General features: G+C 42.3%; 1 protein-coding gene across 1 annotated transcript in view; it reads right to left on the bottom strand.

Moving 5' to 3' along the window:
• Window positions 1–23794, bottom strand: part of FMNL1 (formin like 1) — a 42066-nt gene that overhangs the window by 14411 nt on the left and 3861 nt on the right. Inside the window, exons 2-7 of the mRNA XM_075277135.1 lie at window positions 9213–9296; window positions 7977–8060; window positions 7117–7190; window positions 3572–3655; window positions 1389–1526; window positions 1141–1246 (exon numbers count right to left, since the gene is read on the bottom strand). Coding sequence (XP_075133236.1) covers window positions 1141–1246; window positions 1389–1526; window positions 3572–3655; window positions 7117–7190; window positions 7977–8060; window positions 9213–9296 — 570 coding nt within the window. The remainder of the gene's footprint in view (window positions 1–1140; window positions 1247–1388; window positions 1527–3571; window positions 3656–7116; window positions 7191–7976; window positions 8061–9212; window positions 9297–23794) is intronic.

The raw sequence follows: 23794 nt of genomic DNA, 5'->3' as shown, positions 1-23794 counted from the left end.
TAAATGAAGAACCGTGAAACTATGAGAAAATTTACACATTCAGGCTGTTCTTCATTTTACACATACTGAGGCAGATTTACTGTTACTGTCAGCAGAAAAATCAAAATCAACCACAGTCCCTTGTACGAGTCTGTCAAAGGGAGTCTGTCAGTAGAAAACTCTATATCAGAATAGTGTTGTTGTAGAGCGGCTCCTACACTTTCTAATGATGCCTTTCTTATTCTACATTGCAGCCCCTTTTTAATGAAAATCAGTGTTTTATTTTTATACATAGTCACTTTAGGGGTGTTTCTTCTCCCGCTGTGGGCTTTGTTCACTATTCCAGATAACCACTCCTAACTGCGGACTAAGTGTGGCAAAATGGAATGTTGCTATTCAAGCAGTGGACGGCATTGAAGCCCCAGTGATAGAAGAAACTCTCCTAAAGCCCTTTTCAGCTAATTTACATGAGACTAAAATGCAATTTTTCATGAAAACTGAGCTGCAATGCAGAATAAGAAAGGTATCTTTGGAAAGTGTAGAAGCCACCCTACAACGACACTAGTCTGATACAGAGTTTTCTACTGACAGACTCCCTTTAAAAGGGGTTTTCTCATCTAAGCAAGTTTTTCCTAGCCATATGACAGGGGATTAACTTACTGATAAGTGGGGGTCTGACCACACTAATCAGGAGAATAGGGGGCGCTTGCTTAGATGAAAAAACCCAGGCAACCTAAATTTAGAATAGAGCCAAATACTGTATATACTCGAGTATAAGCCGAGTTTTTCAGCACAGTTTTTGTGCTGAAAAAGTGCACCTTGGCTTATACTCGCGTCAATACGGTAACTGAAAATGTCACATGACTGGTCCGCAGTGAAAGACATCTGTGGGAGGCCACTGGAGCAGTGCTGCTGCCGATAGGTGAGTGGTGAGGCAGCGCTGTCTCCAGGACCGCCCCAAGATGTTTCCAGAGCATCTTCTCTGCCTTGGAAACATCTTAAGGCGACCCAGGGTGGGTTTTCTGTATGGGTATAACAGGGGCAGAAAGTCTGCAGAGGTCTTTTTTGCAGTGTTTTTTGGCTGCATCTTTCTATGGGGGGGGCATTAGCCTAAAACACTTGATAAATGTGATGAATTATTTTATCTAAATAAGTGTTTACCTGGTAGTTCATGATCGCCCTCAGACACATAATACACACGTGTACGTCATCCTTCATATTCGGATGTCTAGAGTTTCTCATTGTGGCGCGGTTGTAGAGGTTATATCTGTTGAGATACAGATTTCACACACTAGTACTTGATACTAGTACAATATTATTTATCACTGTACATTGTGTCTAGGTATACAGAGGAGCACCCTAGTGCTGAGGTTTAGTTTAAGAAAAATGACAATAGCATTTAGCATTACTTGGTTGTCAGGTGTCGAGCTCTTGAAGGAGTAGTGGAAGGGGAAGAAGATGTGCTGCTTTTGTTAATATCCTCCAGGGATCTATGTACGGCTTTGGGTTTCTCAGTTGTGCCATTATCTGAGCTATCCATGTCAAACCTATAAAAGAAGAAAGGTTATGAACAATATGTAAGGCTGTGTATATGTCACATGTGCCACTTGGTGCATATACTAAATCAGTCCATAGGTCCCTGTAGGCCTGACTGATGCCCAAAGTGCCCTTTTGTCACCTGTTTGGCATGTAAGGGGGTTGTAAATGGGCCTGCCAAATTAAGGAACATTGACGTACACTCACCGGCCACTTTATTAGGTACACCTGTCCAACTGCTCGTTAACACTTAATTTCTAATCAGCCAATCACATGGCGGCAACTCAGTGCATTTAGGCATGTAGACATGGTCAAGACAATCTCCTGCAGTTCAAACCGAGCATCAGTATGGGGAAGAAAGGTGATTTGAGTGCCTTTGAACGTGGCATGGTTGTTGGTGCCAGAAGGGCTGGTCTGAGTATTTCAGAAACTGCTGATCTACTGGGATTTTCACGCACAACCATCTCTAGGGTTTACAGAGAATGGTCCGGAAAAGAAAAAACATCCAGTGAGCGGCAGTTCTGTGGGCGGAAATGCGTTGTTGATGCCAGAGGTCAGAGGAGAATGGCCAGACTGGTTCGAGCTGATAGAAAGGCAACAGTGACTCAAATAGCCACCCGTTACAACCAAGGTAGCCAGAAGAGCATCTCTGAACGCACAGTACGTCGAACTTTGAGGCAGATGGGCTACAGCAGCAGAAGACCACACCGGGTGTCACTCCTTTCAGCTAAGAACAGGAAACTGAGGCTACAATTTGCACAAGTTCATCGAAATTGGACAATTGAAGATTGGAAAAACGTTGCCTGGTCTGATGAGTCTCGATTTCTGCTGCGACATTCGGATGGTAGGGTCAGAATTTGGGTCAACAACATGAAAGCATGGATCCATCCTGCCTTGTATCAACGGTTCAGGCTGGTGGTGGTGGTGTCATGGTGTGGGGAATATTTTCTTGGCACTCTTTGGGCCCCTTGGTACCAATTGAGCATCGTTGCAACGCCAAAGCCTACCTGAGTATTGTTGCTGACCATGTCCATCCCTTTATGACCACAATGTACCCAACATCTGATGGCTACTTTCAGCAGGATAATGCGCCATGTCATAAAGCTGGAATCATCTCAGACTGGTTTCTTGAACATGACAATGAGTTCACTGTACTCCAATGGCCTCCACAGTCACCAGATCTCAATCCAATAGAGCATCTTTGGGATGTGGTGGAACGGGAGATTCGCATCATGGATGTGCAGCCGACAAATCTGCGGCAACTGTGTGATGCCATCATGTCAATATGGACCAAAATCTCTGAGGAATGCTTCCAGCACCTTGTTGAATCTATGCCACGAAGAATTGAGGCAGTTCTGAAGGCAAAAGGGGGTCCAACCCGTTACTAGCATGGTGTACCTAATAAAGTGGCCGGTGAGTGTATATGGCCTCTTTGGTTTGGCACCCATGCCTATTCTATCTATATCTATTCTGAAATTAGGTTGTGAAGGGAACACTAGTATAGTATAGTATCTGCAAGACAGGGTGAGCAATGTGAACAAACCAGCTACTACATGTACTTGGATATTACTGACATATTGGACTCCTACGATAGAGGCTTTCTAGATTGAAAAGAAGTTCCGTCAGCTCTGTGTTGTAAGCGACAACTGTTTGCTGTTACCCAAGGCGTCTGTTGCCTCATCTGAGAATTTTTAGCCATAACATTGAACTCTGCATCTATGACGCTCCCTGTGAGTAAAGTACCACCATTAACCAGTTACATCCATGTACGCCCGTGTCTTTCTGCCAACCTTGAATGAGGAATCACTCTAGCACCAAACGTCCATGGTATCCTATATATACAAGAGTACACCAACCAATGTGATGTCACTCTGTAATGTGTACACTGGGAGCTTGCTAAGAACATACGTTTAACAAACGCATTAAACACAATGTGCAACCTCATCTTTGGTGGGACCTATGACAAATCTAGCTACAATAATCCGATAAAAACCCAGTGAAAAGCCCTAAAATACACTTCAGAAATCAAAGACAATTCTGCATTTTTAGCACTTACGGAAAGGAGCCTTGAGCATAAGACAGGTATTCTACCAAAGCATCCAGACCACCGACCTCTTTGCTGAGAAATTCTTCCACCCATCTGTGAACAGAAACAGAATTATAAAATTTATTTATAAAAGGACAGAGATTTGTTCTGAAGACTTAGATACATCTTAGGTAATCTTTACAGTCTCAGCCTATTTTAATATTCCCTGGAGACAACCATATCTGAGAGGTACACATATTGGAGATGTACAATATACATATGCTTTCTGTATTGTCTATGTTGACAGTATAGCAGGGTATGTAATGGGGGCTGCAGTGAATAGGAATTGAGGGACAAAACATGTTAGTAGACTATTACAGTATAGGATGTGAAAAGACCATGCATATGTCATTTTATATCTGGTTAGGTGACTCTTCTGATCCTGTCCCAGTCTACACAGCACAGACAAGAGAGCAGCTGAAACTATGGAATGTCAGACAACTTTGTGTGCTCCAGTGTCCAGAGTGAAAACACAAAAAACAGACTGTCCAGGATTGGCAGATGCTTTAGTCCAGGTCTGGGTGGAGATCTCAGGTGCTGTAGGGAGGTCATACAGGCATATGGAGGCCACACACACCGCTGAACCTCATACTGACATGTTTTAAGGACATTACATAAAAAAGTTGGATCAGCCTGTAGTGTGTTTTTCCACTTTTAATTTTGGGGGTGACTCCAAATCCAGGCCTCCATTGGTTAATACATTTGATTTCCATTGATGATTTTTGTGTGATTTTGTTGTCATCACATTCAGCTTTGTACAGAACAGAAGTATTCAATGAGAATATTTCATTCATTCAGATCTAGGATGTGTTATTAGAGCGTTCCCTTTATTTTTTTGAGCAGTGTATATGGCATACAACTACCCGTGAACAGTATTGCATAGTTCCTATGTATGAGTAAGCTATACAATGTGCTGCTCCTTGTGACTGCCATTCTCTGTGTTGCACAATGCCATCACATGTGATTTACAAAGCAAGAAAAATCCGTTTCAATGTTTTTCAGAAAAAAAAGGTTCTCATACAGCAGATTAGTCACAATATATTCCAAAATATGAAACCTATTGATACTGGTCATTGTATAGTAGGCGTCATTCAAGAACCTTTTAGTCTTGCATATTTCAAAGGGGAAATCCAGTCTGGATTCTTTCACCTGTATCTAAGACATATCAAGTGGCATTGGTGACGTCTTACATCGGGCTACCTCTGATTTCTATAACAAAGGGGCTCTATAGATCTCAAAGCACCTTGGCACTTCTTAGAGATTTCTGTTACTAAAAACCTGACAATAATTTAAAGTAGTTGTCAGGACCCTGGATTTTGATGGCCTATAAGGGGAAAGAAGGGGGCGACACCTGGCATCCCCACCAATCAGCTGTTCTCAGCACAATGTACTGAGCAGGAAGCAGATGGCGCCATAACCTGTGTAGTGGCCGGGCTGCGATACTGCAGCTCAGCTTCATTTTAAGTGCAAACAGAATAAAAAGGTGCTCTCGGAGAGCTCAGCGTGAGTCACCAGACAGGTTCGCCTTTGTGCAGACTAGCAGGAAATTGCGTACATGAAAACAGAAGTATCCATGGATGATTCATTTTATTGAACACTCTGAATTCATAACGACAGCAGTTAGACCGCATATATGTCGACTTCCCCTGTGGTATTTATGGTTGTTGGCATGATCTCCATATTTAAGGACTATTATATGTGCTCTCTGATATCATGTATGCATGACAACCTAATGCAGGTAAATACTGAAAAACAGAAGTATTCAGCCGTTATGGGGATTCTGAAAGTTACTCATCTCTATTACTTACATCCTCAAAACAGTATATACTTGTGCTAGCACCGCAGCGTTATATGGGACCTCTTCCGTAATGAGACAGTTTGGGTTTTTTTTTACAATAAATTTTGTTAAAAGCACCCTAAAAATTAAGCAGTCTACGGGGTCTCAATGTAGGGACCCACTGGGAGCAGCTGTAATTCAGTTTCCCTGCAGCCCCACCATAATATTACACTCCGTCTATTGAAATAAGTTTCCTGTCTATGTAAAGATGGGACCGGACTGCAAGTGGATTTTAGGGGGAGGGACCACATGCCGTGGGATGGATGGACAACAGCCATTGGTGAATTTCAATTATACACAAGGTGGTTGTGTTATACTTGGGTTGAGAGGGAGGGATATAAAATGAAAAGTTGGGGAAAAAATTGGCAGTTGCCCTGAGGCAGACATCATATACAGAAGATCCCGCCTGCCCTCCCTTGTAATCAATAGTTAGTGAGAGTGTGAAAATGGGGAAAAAAATGTATATTTGTTTTAAAAAAAAAAAAGCGGGGGTAGCATAGGTTTGAGGTGGGTTATGAATTGTCACGGCAGTTAGGCGGGGGGAGGGGGGGTCCTCGGAGTTGGGAACATACATGGTGGTATGGTGGGGGGGGGGGGAGCTGGAAGGCTCTAGACTCCTCAAAATACTATTAGGACTGTTTGGGCTTGTTTTTGGTCTGGCCTAGGAAAGTGGGGATCCTTTAAGGAAGGATCTTTTACCTATGATTGGTAAACTGGTGCCTCTGAGCTGAGTAGACGGCTGGAGGTAATTACACTAATGATTAGGAAGGCCAGTGTGTTGGCTCCGAGGACCTCCTTCAGTCAGGTTATGGGAATGTTATTTATATTGTTATGTGTTAACTTTAATTGTTAAGAAAATTGGCTGCTGTGGCCTTATCAACTCCATTGCAGTTGTCTTGAGTCTTTATTTAGGTGGAGCAGAGTGGCAAACAGGACTAGACATTTCCTCGTCATGAGGGATGTATTGGATCCTCGAGAGTGAGAGGCGCTCTTTCTAGTCATTCTTCACCACAACAGAGTCTAATACTGTACACTACATTTTATTAAAGAGGCTGCATGGATTAGTAAAACATGACAGCTTCTTCCAAAAATAGCACCCCCTGTACACAGGTTGTGTTTTATATTCCCCCCCAGCCCAAATCACTTTAATGGAGATGAACTACAATACTGTATTCAACCTGTGGACATGTGTGGCATTATTTTTGTAAAAAAGCAGCCATATTTTTCTATTCTTGGACAACCCATTAAGACGAAAGCCCCACATTGCAGAAATGCAGCATTTTTTGTTGCAAATTTTACTGCAGTTTTTGGTGGTGCTGTTTCTAGAGACAAACAAAGCTGACCGATTTTACTGATCTTATACAATACCTTTAACAACAGAGGTAAGAAACATCAGATAGAGGATTTTCTCCCCCCATTGTTTAATGGAACAATAGTCAAGCAGTGTACACACTACCTCATTTATTTCAGTGGGAGCACTTGAGATCGGGAAGTATATAGCTCAGGTACAGCTCCATTCAGAATGGGGAACAAAAGTCCATAGTACTCCTGATCATTGGGGGTCTGATCAGTTGGACCCCCACTGATTTTCAAGTTATCCCCGATCCTATGCATAGGGAATAACTTGCTTTTATGGGAAGCCCCCCTTTAAGATCAGGCAGAATCTTTGTGAACTCACCCTATGTGATTGGTCCGCAGGGAGATCTCCAATTCTCTTAGACACTGGGTGGATTCGTTGACTTTCTTCTTAAACTACAATAAATAGATTTCTCAGTATCCAAGCATTACTTTGTCATGTGGATACACATATATGTGCACAATTACTCATATGATTATGATTCTGCAATGTATGGAGACTGTACTGATAATGCAAGGCGGGCATTATCAGTGCAGTTTCTTCTTTAGAGTCTCTACTTTGGTTGAGCCACTCTTCACTGGTGAGGCCGCCTCACAGTTTGAGAAACACTAGTGTAAAGTGTCATAGAATCAGGTATTATTACAGGAACTAGTTGCATATAGATTAGGAAATGTAATATTGTTGGATAACATTCCATATCGTATGGGTGAGGTGATGGGGAGATGCCCAAGGTTGACGTTTTCCTTGTGGTTAGAGTACGCCAAAGTAAAGCTTACCCCTCTATAGGCAGGAGAGAAATGGTCTGGATCTTACATCAACCAAACTGTGGACCTAAACTGCCCAAGTGTAGTGGGAAGAACCAGTGCCAATAAATTTAGTTTTCACACAACGAAGGCACTATCTTTTCAATGTCTATGAAATAAAACAAAGTACTGTGTAGTGTTCACATTTATATATCCTATTTAGATCTAGGATATAGGAGTAACAAGGGAAAATATTGTGATGTAGATTGAAAAATACCAACTTCATCTTTAATTTCTAGAGGATTCTTCGTATATTGTACTTAATTTGAAATCTTTGTTTGATGAGAAATTCCACTTCCACTTCCATAGTAGTATGGCCGATAATATATCAATTAAAAAAAATTCCCCCTCCACCATGGTGTATGGCCTTTATCTTACCCTTCGACCGATCCCTCCTGTGTCCATACAACCCTTCAGTTTCTGTATATAAGCAGCTGGGGGATTCTTCACCTGGAATTTTTCCTGATGGACAAAACATAGGAGCATGAATTTAAGACCATCACTAATGTCCACCACTTCTATTGCAGTGTTATACTCCTACTAGGAGGCCATCTGTCTGAGATGAGGAAGGTATTTATACCATAGACTTAAGATTTAGTTAACGGTCCAGCCTCTTTATAAGCATGTATTTTTAGATCAGCAGAACTTGTCTGTTTATTTCAGTTTAGGACATGTACTGGCAGACAGACACCCCATGGACCCACTTATATCATAGGCTGGTTATTTTTTTTTTATCCAGACCAACACTCCTTTATTGTTGCTGATTTTGCTGCATTTTTCTGAGCCACAGCCATGAATGTCTACAAAGTAATGGGAAATATATGGAAAGTTCTTATACCTTCTGCTCAATACACTCCTGGCTTTGGCTCAACAAAAAACACAACATGGGGTCTCAGGCCTAGCTTTTACAACTACCCTTTTACATGGCCATGAAATAGGAACAGTTCTTCTGACCTATTGGTTTAAGTAAATACTCGATTGTCCAGTTGTCCACGAATTAGCAATTCTGAAGCATCTATTTTTATTATCTTAGTGTTTTTCCGTTTCTCTGTTATATCTTCTAGAAATGCATGAATAATCTGACAACTGGGTCACCATTTTCCCTGACTATAAGGTGTGTCCGTACACATTATCTACTCATTGCTACTAGTGTCAGAGTACGTATGGACAAATGGAAGCGGCACTTATCAAACAGCTACTGCCCCTTCAAACAGCTGATCAGAAGGGGTGCGGGGCGTTAGACCCCCAACAATCTAATAAGGATGGTGTCAGAAAAGCAAAAACCTATTTATTTCTATATAATTTCTATATAGAGAGATAAGTGACCGTCTGATACTCATCATCCAGCCTTATTTTAATTGATGTTAGACATCTTCAGGCAGTTCTCAAACAATAAGGCACTTGAAATGGCATTACATTCATTGATCTATCCTACTGATGTTTTATTAAACCTTGCCAATGTGATTTGCAGGTTGATATTCTACAATATCGCATGCTCCTGTCCATTACTAGAGTGACTCCTGACACTGCATAAAACCAGGATACCATTCTTCTACTCTATATCAGCACTTCCTGTATATTGGTTTAGTATCTATGATGTAGCACTTCACTTACCTGATCACACACCAACTCCCATTTTTTGTCTTGGTCATACTGCCGTAAAACACTTATCTTATCCGGTGGAAGGTTCATGGCATTCTGCATAGAGAAATAAAAGATTTTAGAATCAGACTTCAAAGACATAAAGTAGATAATATACACTTCATAAATCTTATGTCTTTATGACATCATTATACATTTATTGACTTCATATTTTGTACAGTTTTGTATGTAGTATTAAAATTAACTTTCATCTCCTTGTCCATGTAAAGGGGTCACAGCAGGCCATATAATCCTATCCTATTAATATTATAAATGTGAAAGTTTGTGGGTTTGTGAGTTTGGATGTTCGGATGTTTGTTCCTCAATCACGCAAAACCCGCTCGACCGATTTGGCTGAAAGTTTCCACAAACATAGTTAATACACCCAATTGCGCAATAGGCTACTTTTCGTCACAATAGCGCACATACGTTTGTGCCAGGACCCCCACAAACCCCAAACTCACAACACCATCTCTGCAATCTCACACACTTTGGACCATAGCAAGCCCCAAAATTCCTATTACCCTCTACAGCCTCGCCCCTAACCCCACACAATCACATATACATATACTTTACCACTTTGCCCCTCACCTTAACGATACTCCAGGAGGCGCTCTATAACGCTCCGGAGCAGCCATGTTTGCCGACCCCCACCGCTCTGACAATCCGCGACACCGCCCACCCATGTCAATACCCCTAGGCGGTCTAATAAATGCAAAAAAAAAAGTTTAAAAAAAAGTTAAAAAAAATCTAAAAACAAATAAAAAGGATTAATAATTCAAATCACCCCCCTTTCCCTAGAACACATATAAAAGTAGTTAAAAACTGTGAAACACATACATGTTAGGTATCCCCGCGTCTGAAATTGCCCGCTCTACAAAGCTATACAAATATTTTTCCTGTTCGGTAAACGCCATAGCGGGAAAAATAGTCAAAAGTGCCAAACCACCGTTTTTTCACTGTTTTGATTCTGATAAAAATTTGAATAAAAAGTGATCAAAGCAATAACATTTCCCAAAAATGGTAGAACTACAAAGTACACCCGGTCCCGCAAAAAAAGACGCCCTATGCATCCCCGTACACGCACGTATAAAAAAGTTACGGCTGTCGGAATATGGCGACTTTTAAAAAAAAAATTTTTTAACATAGTTTTGGATTTTTTTAAGGGGTCAAAATGTAAATAAAACCCTATAAATTTGGTATCCCCGGAATCATAACAAAACACAGAATACAGGGGACAGGTCATTGTGGCTGCACAGTGAACGCCATAAAACCAAAGCCCGTAAGAAAGTCGCAGAGATGCATTTTTTCTTCAAATCCACCCCATTCTGAATTTTTTCCCTGCTTCCCAGTACATTATATAGAATAAATAATGGCGGCATCATGAAGAAAAATTTGTCCCAGAAAAATTAAGACCTCATATGACTCTGGGAGCGGAGAAATAAAAAAGTTGTGGGGTTTAGAAGGAGGGGAGTCAAAAACTAAAAACCAAAATCACAAAAATGCCATTGGCGGGAAAGGGTTAACTTCAAATACCTCTGTCCCAAAGTCACTATGTAAAGTTTCTCACAACACCGTATATATAGCGGCTCAAATACAAATTAACTTCAACACAAAAGTCTCACGTATTCTCTGAATTACAGCAACAACAAGATACAAAGTTACGTTTCATATCCCATACCTTATACACAGTACGAAAACCTTACCCACGCCTTTATATACCCACTGCTACAATCACCGCAGACGAAGTCGCGGGTACCAGCTAGTAACTAATAATCAAAGCAGCTGCTACCGGGCCCTGAATCCTGAGGGGGCCCCAACAGTCCCTCGGCTACGTAAAATATACCACTATTCGAAATGGAAAAGGTAGGTAGGGACCCCATCAGAGATTTTGCAGGAACCAGGAACTCTAAGTTACACCTTTGACAAGCAGTAGAAGTTTTCTGCTCCTTATTGCAGGGAATCAGTCATTTTATAGGAATATTCATAAGAACATAAAATTAACTTGTGAGTGAAAAAGCCAAATTAAGTGCAAACCGTATAAGGTTAAGTTCACATCTTCCTCAGAGCTCATTTACAATTCCTGCCGATAAAGCCCACCATGCAGGACTTTTTGTCTGGCAAAATGACGGAATATGGAATGGAAGCCCAACGAATCCGATTATGGACAGTGGAATCAATTGTGCTTTGTTGGTGTCTATTTTCGGTTTTCTGCTTCCATAACAGAGCTGAACAACGAAAGCTCAACATTGACCCCCACCTATCATGTGTCATTTATAATATTGGTGTGACAGATGGGACTTCCAGACCCTCAGAAACCAAGGCGCTGGTTAGACTGTTACCTCTGACTTCCCCAAAAGCTATACCCCTGAGTTCATGTCATCAGTATTTCTCAGTATTTGGAAGGAGCTATGTTATGTAATTCCCATTAGAAGGCAGCCCATCAGTATTACAGATCAGTAATATAATAATACAATGGGATCAGAAATATGGCTGTATGGCGGATTCACTGTTTGCACGCTTACAGATACAATTGAGTGTATCAGGCCTAATGATTAGGTGTTTTTGTGCCTCTTTGCAAAGTAGAGTTTTCTGGCTATGCTATGTAGTATTTTAATATTTGTAGGGGTGACCCTTGAGGTAGTATCTGAGTGCTTGTGAACACTCAGTTTAAGGGATGAGGCTAGAGGAGGAAAACACTCAGGTGCCCCATAGTCTTGGTGTGTGGAGCCCACATCTTTATTGCTCGGGGCTTTCAGTCCACCCTTGATAATGAGTATAGTTTGTGTTTTCAGTTGTCGCTGCATGTACAGTATATGTTTCCGGATGGGACTTGGGTGTGGGTAGAGGGTCATTTAGCCATCTGGCTGCCAAGCCCTATGACAGAGGTTCTAGATGGGCCTGAGTATTTTTCACACTGTAATACTCAGATATTTGGAGAGGCTTCTGCAGCAGGTGTCAGTTTGTATCTCCTCCCTGTGGGTTTCCTGCTTCACAGCGCAAAAGCGTCATCTTCCTGTGGTTGACTTATGTGAAGGGGGAAGGGCTGAGGCAGAAATACAAAAACCAGCCAAACTTTAAACAAAAAAAAAAATAGCAAGCCCTACTAGATACTGTAGTTTAATGTAAGCCCAAAGGATGCAACTGCCTCCCTTAGCTTTACAAAGCGCTGTTGTACAGTGTTGGCCAAAAGTATTGGCACCCCTGCAATTCTGTCAGATAATACTCATTTTCTTCCAGAAAATGATTGCAATCACAAATTCTTTGGTATTGTTATCTTCATTTAATTTGTCTTCAGTGGAAAACCACAAAAAGAATTGTCTAAAAGCCAAATTGGATATAATTCAACACCAAACATAAAAAAAGGGGTGGACAAAAGTATTGGCACTGTTTGAAAAATCATGTGATGCTTCTCTAATTTGTGTAATTAATAGCACCTGTTACTTACCTGAGGTACCTAACAGGTGGTGGAAATAACTAAATCACACTTGCAGCCAGTTGAAATGGATTAAAGTTGACTCAACCTCTGTCCTGTGTCCTTGTGTGTACCACATTGAGCATGGAGAAAAGAAAGAAGACCAAAGAACTGTCTGAGGACTTGAGAAGCAAAAATTGTGAGGAAGCATGAGCAATCTCAAGGCTACAAGTCCATCTCCAAAGACCTGAATGTTCCTGTGTCTACCGTGCGCAGTGTCATTGAGAAGTTTAAAGCCCATGGCACTGTGGCTAACCTCCCTAGATGTGGACGGAAAAGAAAAATTGACGAGAGATTTCAACACAAGATTGTGCAGATGGTGGATAAAGAACCTTGACTAACATCTCAACAAGTTCAAGCTACCCTGCAGTCTGAGGGTGCAACAGTGTCAACCCATATTATCCGTCGGCGTCTGAATGAAAACGGACTGTATGGTAGGATACCCAGGAAGACCACACTTCTTACCCAGAGACATAAAAAAGCCAGGGTGGAGTTTACCAAAACTTACCTGAGAAAGCCAAAAACGTTTTGGAAGAATGTTCTCTGGTCAGATGAGACAAATGTAGAGCTTTTTGGGAAAAGGCATCAACAGAGTTTACAGGAAAAAAAAAAAAAAAGAGGCCTTCAAAGAGAAGAAGACGGTCCCTACAGTCAAACATGGCGGAGGTTCCCTGATGTTTTTGGGTTGCTTTGCTGCCTCTGGCACTGGACTGCTTGACCGTGTGCATGACATTATGAAGTCTGAAGACTACCAACAAATTCTGCAGCACAATGTAGGGCCCACTGTGAGAAAGCTGGGTCTCCCTCAGAGGTCATGGGTCTTCCAGCAGGACAATGACCCAAAACACACTTCAAAAAGCACTAGAAAATGGTTTGAGAGAAAGCACTGGAGACTTGTAAAGTGGCCAGCAATGAGTCCAGACCTGAATCCCATAGAACACCTGTGGAGAGATCTCTTGATGGCAGTTTGGAGAAGGCCCCCTTCACATCTCAGGGACCTGGAGCAGTTTGCCAAAGAAGAATGGTCTAAAATTCCAGCAGAGCATTGTAAGAAACTCATTGATGGTTACCGGAAGCGGTTGTGCGCAGTTATTGTGTCTAAAGGTTGTGCTACCAAGTATTAGGCTGAGGGGGCCAATACTTTTGTCCGGCCCATTTGTGGAGTTTTGTGTAAAATGATCAATGATTTGACTTTTTTTCATTCTCTTTTGTGTTTTTTCATTGCAAGCAAAATAAATGAAGATATTAATACCAAAGAGTTTGTGCTTGCAATCATTTTCTGGAAGAACAAGAGTATTATCTGACAGAATTGCAGGGGTGCCAATACTTTTGGCCAACACTGTACAATAAGCACTATTTCCATTCATACAGATCCGAAGTGGTTATTGGTGCATGTTATCAGAGATCTCTCCTTACAAAAAAAAAAGCAAATAAGATGTGATGCTTAGTAAAGAAGGCTGCATCATCTCATGTCTAATGGCAGCTGCAGCTCTGTGTGTACTTCTTGACTTCTGTATAAAAGCACAAGCCCACCACATGCTGAATAGGAAAGAGAGATCTGATCACCATTACAGCAAAGACCAAACACTTTATATAAATATAGAATTAAACACTGATGAAAAAAATGAGCAGCTAACGTCCAAATATACAAAGACAAATTAACATTAAAGGGGTTGTCCAGTTCTTTTTTTTATTGATGATCCGTCCTCAATAAGGATAGGTCATCAATAAGAGATCAGTGGAGGTCTGACATCTGGGATCCCTGCTTATCAGCCTTGAAGAAGCCACAATGCACATGCAAGTGTCTGACCTCTTCACATCATACATCATCTGATTTATAGTGGCTGATCAGCGCCAGTCCCAGATGCTGAACCCCTACTGGGATAAGTCAGTAAAATTAACTGGATAACCCATTTAAATGGATTGTACAGAATTAGAAAAACATTATTGCTTTCTTTCAGAAATGGCACCACATCTGCCCATGGACTGTCTACTATTGCAGATTGGTTTCATTGAAGTAAATGGTGCTGTGCTGCAATACGTCGGCTATTGATAGTACTGGAGATCACCATCTGAGCTTCGGGAACTGCAGTAACTGCATATATACTTATTTTTGGTGGCATCTGACTGAGAGCAGGTTTATATTACCCAGCAGCATGACTTATTTCGCCTGATGAGCCCTTCTCATATAATAGGGGGAAATGCGTTGATTTGTCTCTTTGCTGAGCTCCTACATTAATTTGGGGGTACAGGGTTTGGAGGGAGGCCACCCACCCTTTTTCATGGGGGGTGTATGCGCTCTCTTATGTCCCATCTTTTGCAGATTCCCACCTATGATGGATTGCTAACCATTTGCTTCTTTAATCTTTTGGAGTCATCAAACATTAGGTGTTAGTCCTTTATACACACTTAGGATGCATTCACACTACGGATACGGTGACTGATTCTGAACGTTAAAACACGTTCAGAATCAGCGCGTATAAAGCAAGATCCCATTCATTTCAATGGGATCCGGCATATGAGCGCTCCCCATAGAAATGAATGGGCTGCCTTTTACTCTACGAGCGCTCCCATTGAAGTGAATGGGAGCCGCTCGCATGTACGGCTCGGACTGAGCCGAGCGCCGGGCCCCTTCACACGGCGAGCCGTACACGTGAGTGCTTCCCATTCACTTCAATGGGAGCGCTCGTAGAGTAAAAGGCAGCCCATTCATTTCTATGGGGAGCGCTCGTATGCCGGATCCCATTGAAATGAATGGGATCTTGCTTTATACGCGCTGATTCTGAAAGTGTTTTAACGTTCAGAATCAGTCACCGTATCCGTAGTGTGAATGCACCCTTAGTCTACTTTGATTTAATGGGGAACACTATTAATAGCTTTGGGGAGCGTATATGGGTCTGGTGATAGACTAGTCCTACACTTTTTGTGCCTATCTAATTCATGGGCCATGGCTGTGAGATAATTATATGTAGGCAAAACTAAATGAATATCAGCATATATAGGACTACTCCTCTTCATTCACTTCTGTAAAGTTTGTGCTGTAATACCATTCAAGCTGCCAATAGGTGTGGTTTTGTTTTTTTATAATATATATAAAAAAAGCATCTATGACTTTGCACCAAGGACGACCTTTTTAAGACATTGGATCCAGGAGGTTTTCTTTAGTTTTTTAAATCTCATCCATATGTCTGTTCACATTTTGAGGTTTGCCTCCTTAATGTGGTGCATTTGCTTTACTTTCTAGTTCAAAAGAGATATTCGGGTATATACATGCATACTAGAAAAAAAAATTGCATCTGTCTCAGCTAGACTGTCACAGATTTTTCTGTGTATTGTATGAGGACTCGCTAAGAGCTGGAGTGGGGAGATATTTGTGGCCATGCAGCGCTTCTCTCCATATTAAATATAATTGACATAAACCAGCCGTTCATTGATCAGCAGTTCATGTCATCTGGAGTCTCTGTGCCTGACTACTCTCCATGAGTCACTTAGGCAGGAAGGAAATGTTGACCAATATTCATGTAGACAGATGAGATTTGTTTTTCTAAGCCTTGCCCTGTGAATTCCTATACATGTGAATGTGATTACATTGCTACCAGTGCAAAAATAACAGGGTCCATAATGTGTCATATTTATAATCCCTGTACAGATGCCTCCGACCTACAACCAGCTTCCATATACACTTAGTCATCCAAATCTCCATTTCTTCACAAGCAAAGGTTGTCTCCATGTGATCCCACTCTCACTGTGTATTTGATCAGTTGATGGGATTTGGTATATTTGTACCTCTAGTTATGTGGGTTGCGTAATGGGTGCACAAGAACCTACTATTAGCCAGAACACAACCTGTGACTTCTACAATAAGGAAGGGTAAGTGATTTCGTCCTACTCAATGGATGCTTGGCAAAGCAGTAAAGACATCTGAGCACTATACTAATGATAGCACTAAACATTTTCATGGGTTCCTCTGCATCAATAATGTTTGGAATTACTGAGTTAAAGAGGTTATCCAACAATATTAGGTTTGTGAAGGTCCAACAGTCAAGACCCCTTGAGATCAGTTGTTTGGGAACACCACGGGTCATGGTAACATTTCCATGCTGGGGTCATCATGAGACCCCGTGGTCAGCCTGGAACTCACAGTATCTTAGTTCCTCATGATGCAGTGAGTTTAGTTCATGCATGCTGCAGTCGATCCAGACAGTATGCACTGTATTACCCAGACCACTCATGACAAACTATATAGGCCTCACTTATCTTCTGTAACAAAGAATAGACAATTGGCCTTCATTTTGCTCTATGTCACTTATTTGCTAATTAGGGTTGGTTCACATCTGCGTTGGTATTGCAGAGTCCGCATGGAGAACCCCCCAAATGGAATACCACACTCAATTGCAAGCGCTGTGCAGTAAAAGCATATGGACCCATAGACTATAATAGGGTCTGTGTGTTTACCGCACGCTGCCTGCACAAATCATGCGGACAGGAAAGTAGATTGTGAACTACTTTCCTGTCTGCATGTTCCGTGTGGAGATATGGCGGCAAGCACACGGACCCCATTATAGGCTATGGGGATCCGTGTGCTTTTTCTGCACAGCGCCTACAATCGTGTTTGGTATTTCATTCAGGGGGGGTCCCCTTGTGGACTTCCCCGGACGGAATATAAACGCAGATGTGAACCAACCCTAAGTTCAGGAGCCTTCACACGGAGCTTACGCTCCGCTCATTCAGACGCGTAAACACGTGTTAAAGTGACCGCTGTAAAACACAATCCCATAGACTTCAATGTGTGCTGGTTTTACGCGTACTACCCATTGAAATCATTGGGAGACTTTTAAACCCATTGATTTCAATGTGTAGCACGCATAAAACCAGCACACATTGAAGTCTATGGGATTGTGTTTTACAGCGGTCACTTTGACACGTGATTACGCGTCTGAATAAGCGGAGCGTAAACTCCATGTGAAGGCTCCCTAAGGCTCCGTTCCCACGGAGTAACGCGCCGCTCATTTAGACACGTAAACACGTGTCAGAGCGAAGCACTTCAAAACAGACCCCATTGATTTCAATGGGTGCCGGCTTACACGCACTATACATTGAAGTCAACGAGAGGCTTTATAACCCATTGATTTCAATGGGTAGCGCGCATTATCTGGCACCCATTGAAGTCAATGGGATCTGTTTTGAAGCGCCTCGCTCTGACACAAGTTTACGTGTCTAAATGAGCGATGCGTTACTCTGTGGGAACGGAGCCTTACTATGCTGATCGGTAGCCTTGTAGAACAAAAATGGTGCCACAGCTGTTGGCTCTTCCCTTGATATGAGCCATAGCTTCCACTTTAACTGCTTCTATACTAGAAACACAGCACAGAGGGAAATATAGATTTTTTTCTATACTGACCTATTTGATTGTACAGAGAAGTGAAAGTTGTTATAAACATTACTAAGGCTAGGTTCACATCTACGTTGGAGACTCCGCCACAAATTCTGTCTAAAATCATTGGAGACAAAAGTCCTGCATGGAGAACTTTTTTTTTTTTGGGGGGGGGGGGTTATTCTAAACTATATGTTACTGAATTATAGTCTATGGGGTCCGTGGGTCACCACTTCTTTTAGTGGACAGGCTTTCCATGTTTCAAATCCCCATGCAGACCTGATCGACTGAGAGATGAATGCTAGTGTGAACCTAGTATTCTTCCATGTAAAATAAAAAGGAAATGATCACAAAACAAGCTGCCTAGACAGCTTTTCTGAGTGTCCCCCTATAGTCAGCCCTTCCATCTTTCCCAACATGTCACTTTCAGATTTTTTGCATTCTCTGTGAAATAACATCTTTCCTTCTGTGTTACCTTTCCTTTTGTCAATAAGGAGTGCATCAGCCCAGTGTGACAAATGTGTAATGTCACACCCTATTGACATGGTGAATGGCAACACACGTGCTGATTTATTCATTTGCTTCCAAGAGTAATAACAGAGGAGTGTTACAATGCAGAGTTTTCAGGAAATATGCTCCAGAATAGTCATTATATGCAAAATACATGTATTTACGGGGCCCCGGCTAATCAGCTGTTTGAAGAGTTTGTAGTATTCACATGAGTGCTGCAGCCACTTCAGTACTTACCAACACTGTACATTTGTGCAGCAGCTGGTGCAGCTCAGCTGATTCACTTACATGGGACTGAACTGCAATCAGGCCATGTGATCGATGAACCTGATACCACATGGCCTGTGACAGCCGCTTCAAACACCAGATCCATGGGTGTGTGTTGGAGCCACATAGATATTCAATTGATGACCTATTCTTAGGTCATCAATTCTTAAAGGGGTTGTCTGGATGAAACAAAAATTAACCCCTAAACTAACCCCCCCTCCTCCCCTCACCTAAATTCTAATTTACTGCATTATAACTGAATGTGATGCAGTGGCTCCTATGGACATGACCAGGTTCAGTCCAGGTCCTACCACTCACACATGGACCATTTCCCACAGATGGGACTCTGTTGTGTGCAAGTCTAAATCAATTCCACTAACTGGGGAAGATTTATCAATTCCTCCAAGCCAGTTTCTGGTGTAGAGAGATAATGTAACGACAAACATTTGGCATGAGGCCCTTTCTTGCACCAAACACGTGCCACAGTCCCTGTTCTGTGCCTCTGCTCCACCAATGTTCACAATGTGGAGAGTGAGTAGTGGGAGGGGAGTCCAGGCCAGGAACGCATCATGCCGACACGATTATTATATCTGGCGTCAGTTATAATGGAAATCCACACCAGTTCGTGAGTGCTGTGGACTTCCATTCTGGTGCTGGGATGTGCAGGTGATTTATGAAGAGGTCAGAGACTCTTCATTGATTCCTCATTCCCTGCAGAAGTCCAGGCCTTTGTTAAGACTGTATTACAATACGCCAGCCTTAATAAATCTATCCTGTTGTGTCTATGTCTTAGTACAGGGATTTCTTGTGTCTCTGCCATGTGGAAGAGGATAACAAGCAATCTAACCTTTATGGAAACACCTACTGCTACATCTTAACTGACTTGATACATTTTACAAAGAAGTCACCAAATCTGCAACAGTATTTTTATTCTTTGCCAGGGCCTGGTCTAGAAACAAGTGACTGCAAACAAACTCAGTGGCCTTACCGAGTACCGTGTATTGCAGCGTACCTCAGGTTTTGAGTCAAAAGTGATGTAAAAGTTGAGCACAGCTATAAAGCGTCAGGTCTGACTATAGACCGTAAAGTGCCTTTTATACACCGCACACACCCTACTGCCAGCATAATAGAAAACAGCAGATGAATGACAGCGTGAATTATACATGAACCATTTCTGTGTGACCTCACACTAACCTCCATATCTAGTGTCAGTTCATAGGCCAATCCTCTATAGGAAGACTTCCTGCTCATACTTAAAGGGAAAAAACATCCCATAATCCCAATATTCATGTTATAGTGAGATCAGGAATAACTTCAGCTCCTGGCCCCTACTGTAATGTCTGGAACAGGGCCTTGCACCAGGAGCCATATATAATACTGATGTTCTTCCACGTCGCAGAGAGGCCTTTAGGCCCCTTACCACATCAAGATCTAGGGGAAATTGCAACTTCTGTACCCTCTATTGCTATGCTCCCGAGAAGGGGGTCTGAGGGCCTTACTAAATCCTTCACAGACTCTAGTGTTATCCCTTCATACACTTGAAACCCTTTTAGAGCTACGAGGAATCCACATATATTTAAGGTTATGTACTCATCTCAAAAATCTACTCCAAAAACACCCTATAAAATATGCGGTAGAAAACAGAGGTTGAGCCTAGGGCTTTTGGCACAAGTGTACATGTGGCCTAGCCTCATGAGGCAGAGAAAAAAAGGAAAAAGGCACCGAGCCGACCAATGTGTAGTATTTTAGAACAGTGACTCGAGGTAAGCAGAATATTAGGCCGCTCACCTGGCAGGGTTGTATAGGATACAACAACCCTGATGGCATAAACAACAGATAGGTTAGTGGGTCTGGGTGGCCGCAGGTCACACGCCAAGAGACGTCAAGGAATAGCAATTATGGACCGTCCTTCATTCAAGGAAAGAAGACCGCGCTTGCCCAAGAACCAACAAAATTTTATTATTAGCACAGCACGACGCGTTTCGAGCAACACTGCTCTTTTTCAAGTGCACAGAATTCACCTTAGACTGCCGGGAGGTGATGGCGACCGGAACATTCACATTCTTCACAAAAGAATGACATCTGCAGAGCCAGCTAATAATATACTGGGACCAAGCAAGGAAGCTCCACTCTTCCTGCCACAGCGCTCCGCTCCCACCTGTGCCGGGTCACACTCGTGTTGTTAGAGCTCCCCCTCAGCTGATGTGTAGTTTAGGGTCAATGGTCATCACTAGGCAGATTTCACTGGTTCTTCTGGAAGATGTGGGGATGTACTGCACTACGGTGCACCGTAGTGCAGTACGTCCCCACATCTTCCAGAAGAACCAGTGAAATCTGCCTAGTGATGACCATTGACCCTAAACTACACATCAGCTGAGGGGGAGCTCTAACAACACGAGTGTGACCCGGCACAGGTGGGAGCGGAGCGCTGTGGCAGGAAGAGTGGAGCTTCCTTGCTTGGTCCCAGTATATTATTAGCTGGCTCTGCAGATGTCATTCTTTTGTGAAGAATGTGAATGTTCCGGTCGCCATCACCTCCCGGCAGTCTAAGGTGAATTCTGTGCACTTGAAAAAGAGCAGTGTTGCTCGAAACGCGTCGTGCTGTGCTAATAATAAAATTTTGTTGGTTCTTGGGCGAGCGCGGTCTTCTTTCCTTGAATGAAGGACGGTCCATAATTGCTAGCCTCATGAGGCCACATGTTGCGACTTCACAGACGAATCAGTGCAAAAACTGGCAAGATCTGGCGTGGAGCTTTCACTGTCACCACACTTAGGCCCAGTTCACATATGTGTTCGGTATTCCATTCAGGGAATCCACTTGGGGACCCCCCAAACAGAAACCTATACGCATTAATAAGTGGTTATCTTAGAATCCACACGGATCCCATAGACTATAATGGTGTCTGTGTGATTTCTGCTCGGTTTCCACAAGAATATTGTAGAGAGAAAAGTACTGCAAGAGGCACTTTTCACTTTGCATGATTCGTGCGGACACACGGTGGAAATCACACAGACCCCATTATAGTCTGTGAAGTCCATGTGGTTTCTTAGCTAACCGCTTTTTAATGCGTTCAGTATTCCGTTCGGGGGTCCCCAAGCAGACTGATTTTTTTAAAGGGATTCCCCATGGTCATGTTGATAGGCACAATGTTATGTATAGCGTATGATAAGAGTTGTATGATTATATATAGTGATCTGGTCACTGTGGGGGATGGACGGTAGCTCAGTTTTTAGCAATGCTGGGCCTTGGGGTATGTTCTCCCCATGCAGGGATTTCCTCTAGGTACACTGGTTTGCTCCCACATGCCAAAAATGGAACGACAGCTTTCCTTAAAACAACCGACCCTTGTGGGTGTTGGGGATGATCGCCTGTACAGTAACCACTGACTTCTCTACTCCGCAATGCTCCAATAAACTATTTAGCAAGTTACTGCACATGTAGTATCCAGCTGGTGTGAATGTGATTAACCACAGCTGTAGAGACGGTGCATGACATCATACACAGCTGACACGCTGCTCTATATGTGGTATAAACAAGTCACACCCCATGTCTGTGGGGTAATGGATATTTCCCAATCTGCTTTGACACTAGAACTCTCTCTGAAGATCTATTTATTAAAATGATGAGATTAAAGACATTTCAGATCATGAGACAATCATTACACATCGCTAAACAAGACTTTGAGTACTATACAGAAAAAGGAACGACATGTTAAAGAAGAACTACACTTATCTGTACAGATCATCAGTCCGTGAGGGGAATTTATCATGTGAAGACATGTCTATGCCACACAATTTGCAATGTGGGGCTGTAGTCTCATGAAACAGAAAAGAACAAATATGGCGCTGATGTTCTTGTACAAAGCAGACCAAGTTTACAACGGAGTGATGAATTTACGAAAATTTACTTTGTGCGGCTAAATAAATTCACTCTGCTTATGTTGTGTCAAAAATTGTAGTGTTTTTTTTTTTGGAGGGGGGGAGGGGTGCAACAGAGTGGCTCAGTGGTTAACACTGCAGCCTTGCAGCGCTATAGTGCTGGGTTCAAATCCTGCCAGGAACAACATCTGCAAGGAGTTTGTATGTTCTCCCCGTGTTTGCGTGGATTCCCTTCCATTCTTCAAAAGACATACTTATAAGGAAAATAGCGCCAGTAGAATTTTTTTTTGTCTGCATGTTTTGCTTCAAATATTTATTTCACGATGAAGCTCAACATTTTTAGTCAGGTGGTATTAGAGTCAGAGCTTTTGAGCTCCTAGGTACACTGCATATTTATGAAGGTCCGTACAACAAATTCATAAATAGGTCTAAAACTATGAACAGGATTTGTGAATTAAATGTAAAGTTTGACCGTATTGATAAATGTGCCCCAACGTGTACAAACTATTCCGCTGTGCAGATGCCTTGCAATTGTCATGTGCTTTATACAACACTCCACTTATACCATTCCTCCTTTCTCCAACAAAAATACAAGGTGGTAATCACAGTGAAACAGTCATGATTTTAAGCACTAGTACTACATAGCCTAGTTGCAGACGACCGGATGTATTTTGCAGTACGCAAACTAGTAATCAGTGTTCGTTTTTTGCGGACTGTGTGTCATCAGTGTACAGCATCGGCACCGTATGCCTGAAAAAATGGAGAGTGAGTCATCTAAGTTTGCGGCTCCACAAAAAAAAAAAAAAATCATAATAGACGTCTAATGATGCCCCTACTTAGTTTGCAAGTATGGATGGCACACTGATGACACACTGAGTACATCCATGTGCCATCCGTGGTTTTTAGTTTCTCATAGGCTTGTATGGGCGAGTACGTGCTGCAAATACTGAATATAGTAGGACCTGCTCTATCTTTTGCAGTGCAGACGCACGACCTGCACACTGATCCATGGAAATCACGGTCATGTGCACAGGCCCATAGAAATGAATG

The sequence above is a fragment of the Leptodactylus fuscus genome, chromosome 6 (genome assembly GCF_031893055.1).
Source record: "Leptodactylus fuscus isolate aLepFus1 chromosome 6, aLepFus1.hap2, whole genome shotgun sequence".
Taxonomy (NCBI): Eukaryota; Metazoa; Chordata; class Amphibia; order Anura; family Leptodactylidae; genus Leptodactylus; species Leptodactylus fuscus.
Note: the sequence above shows the minus strand (reverse complement) of the source record. Positions and strands in the feature narration are given on the sequence as shown.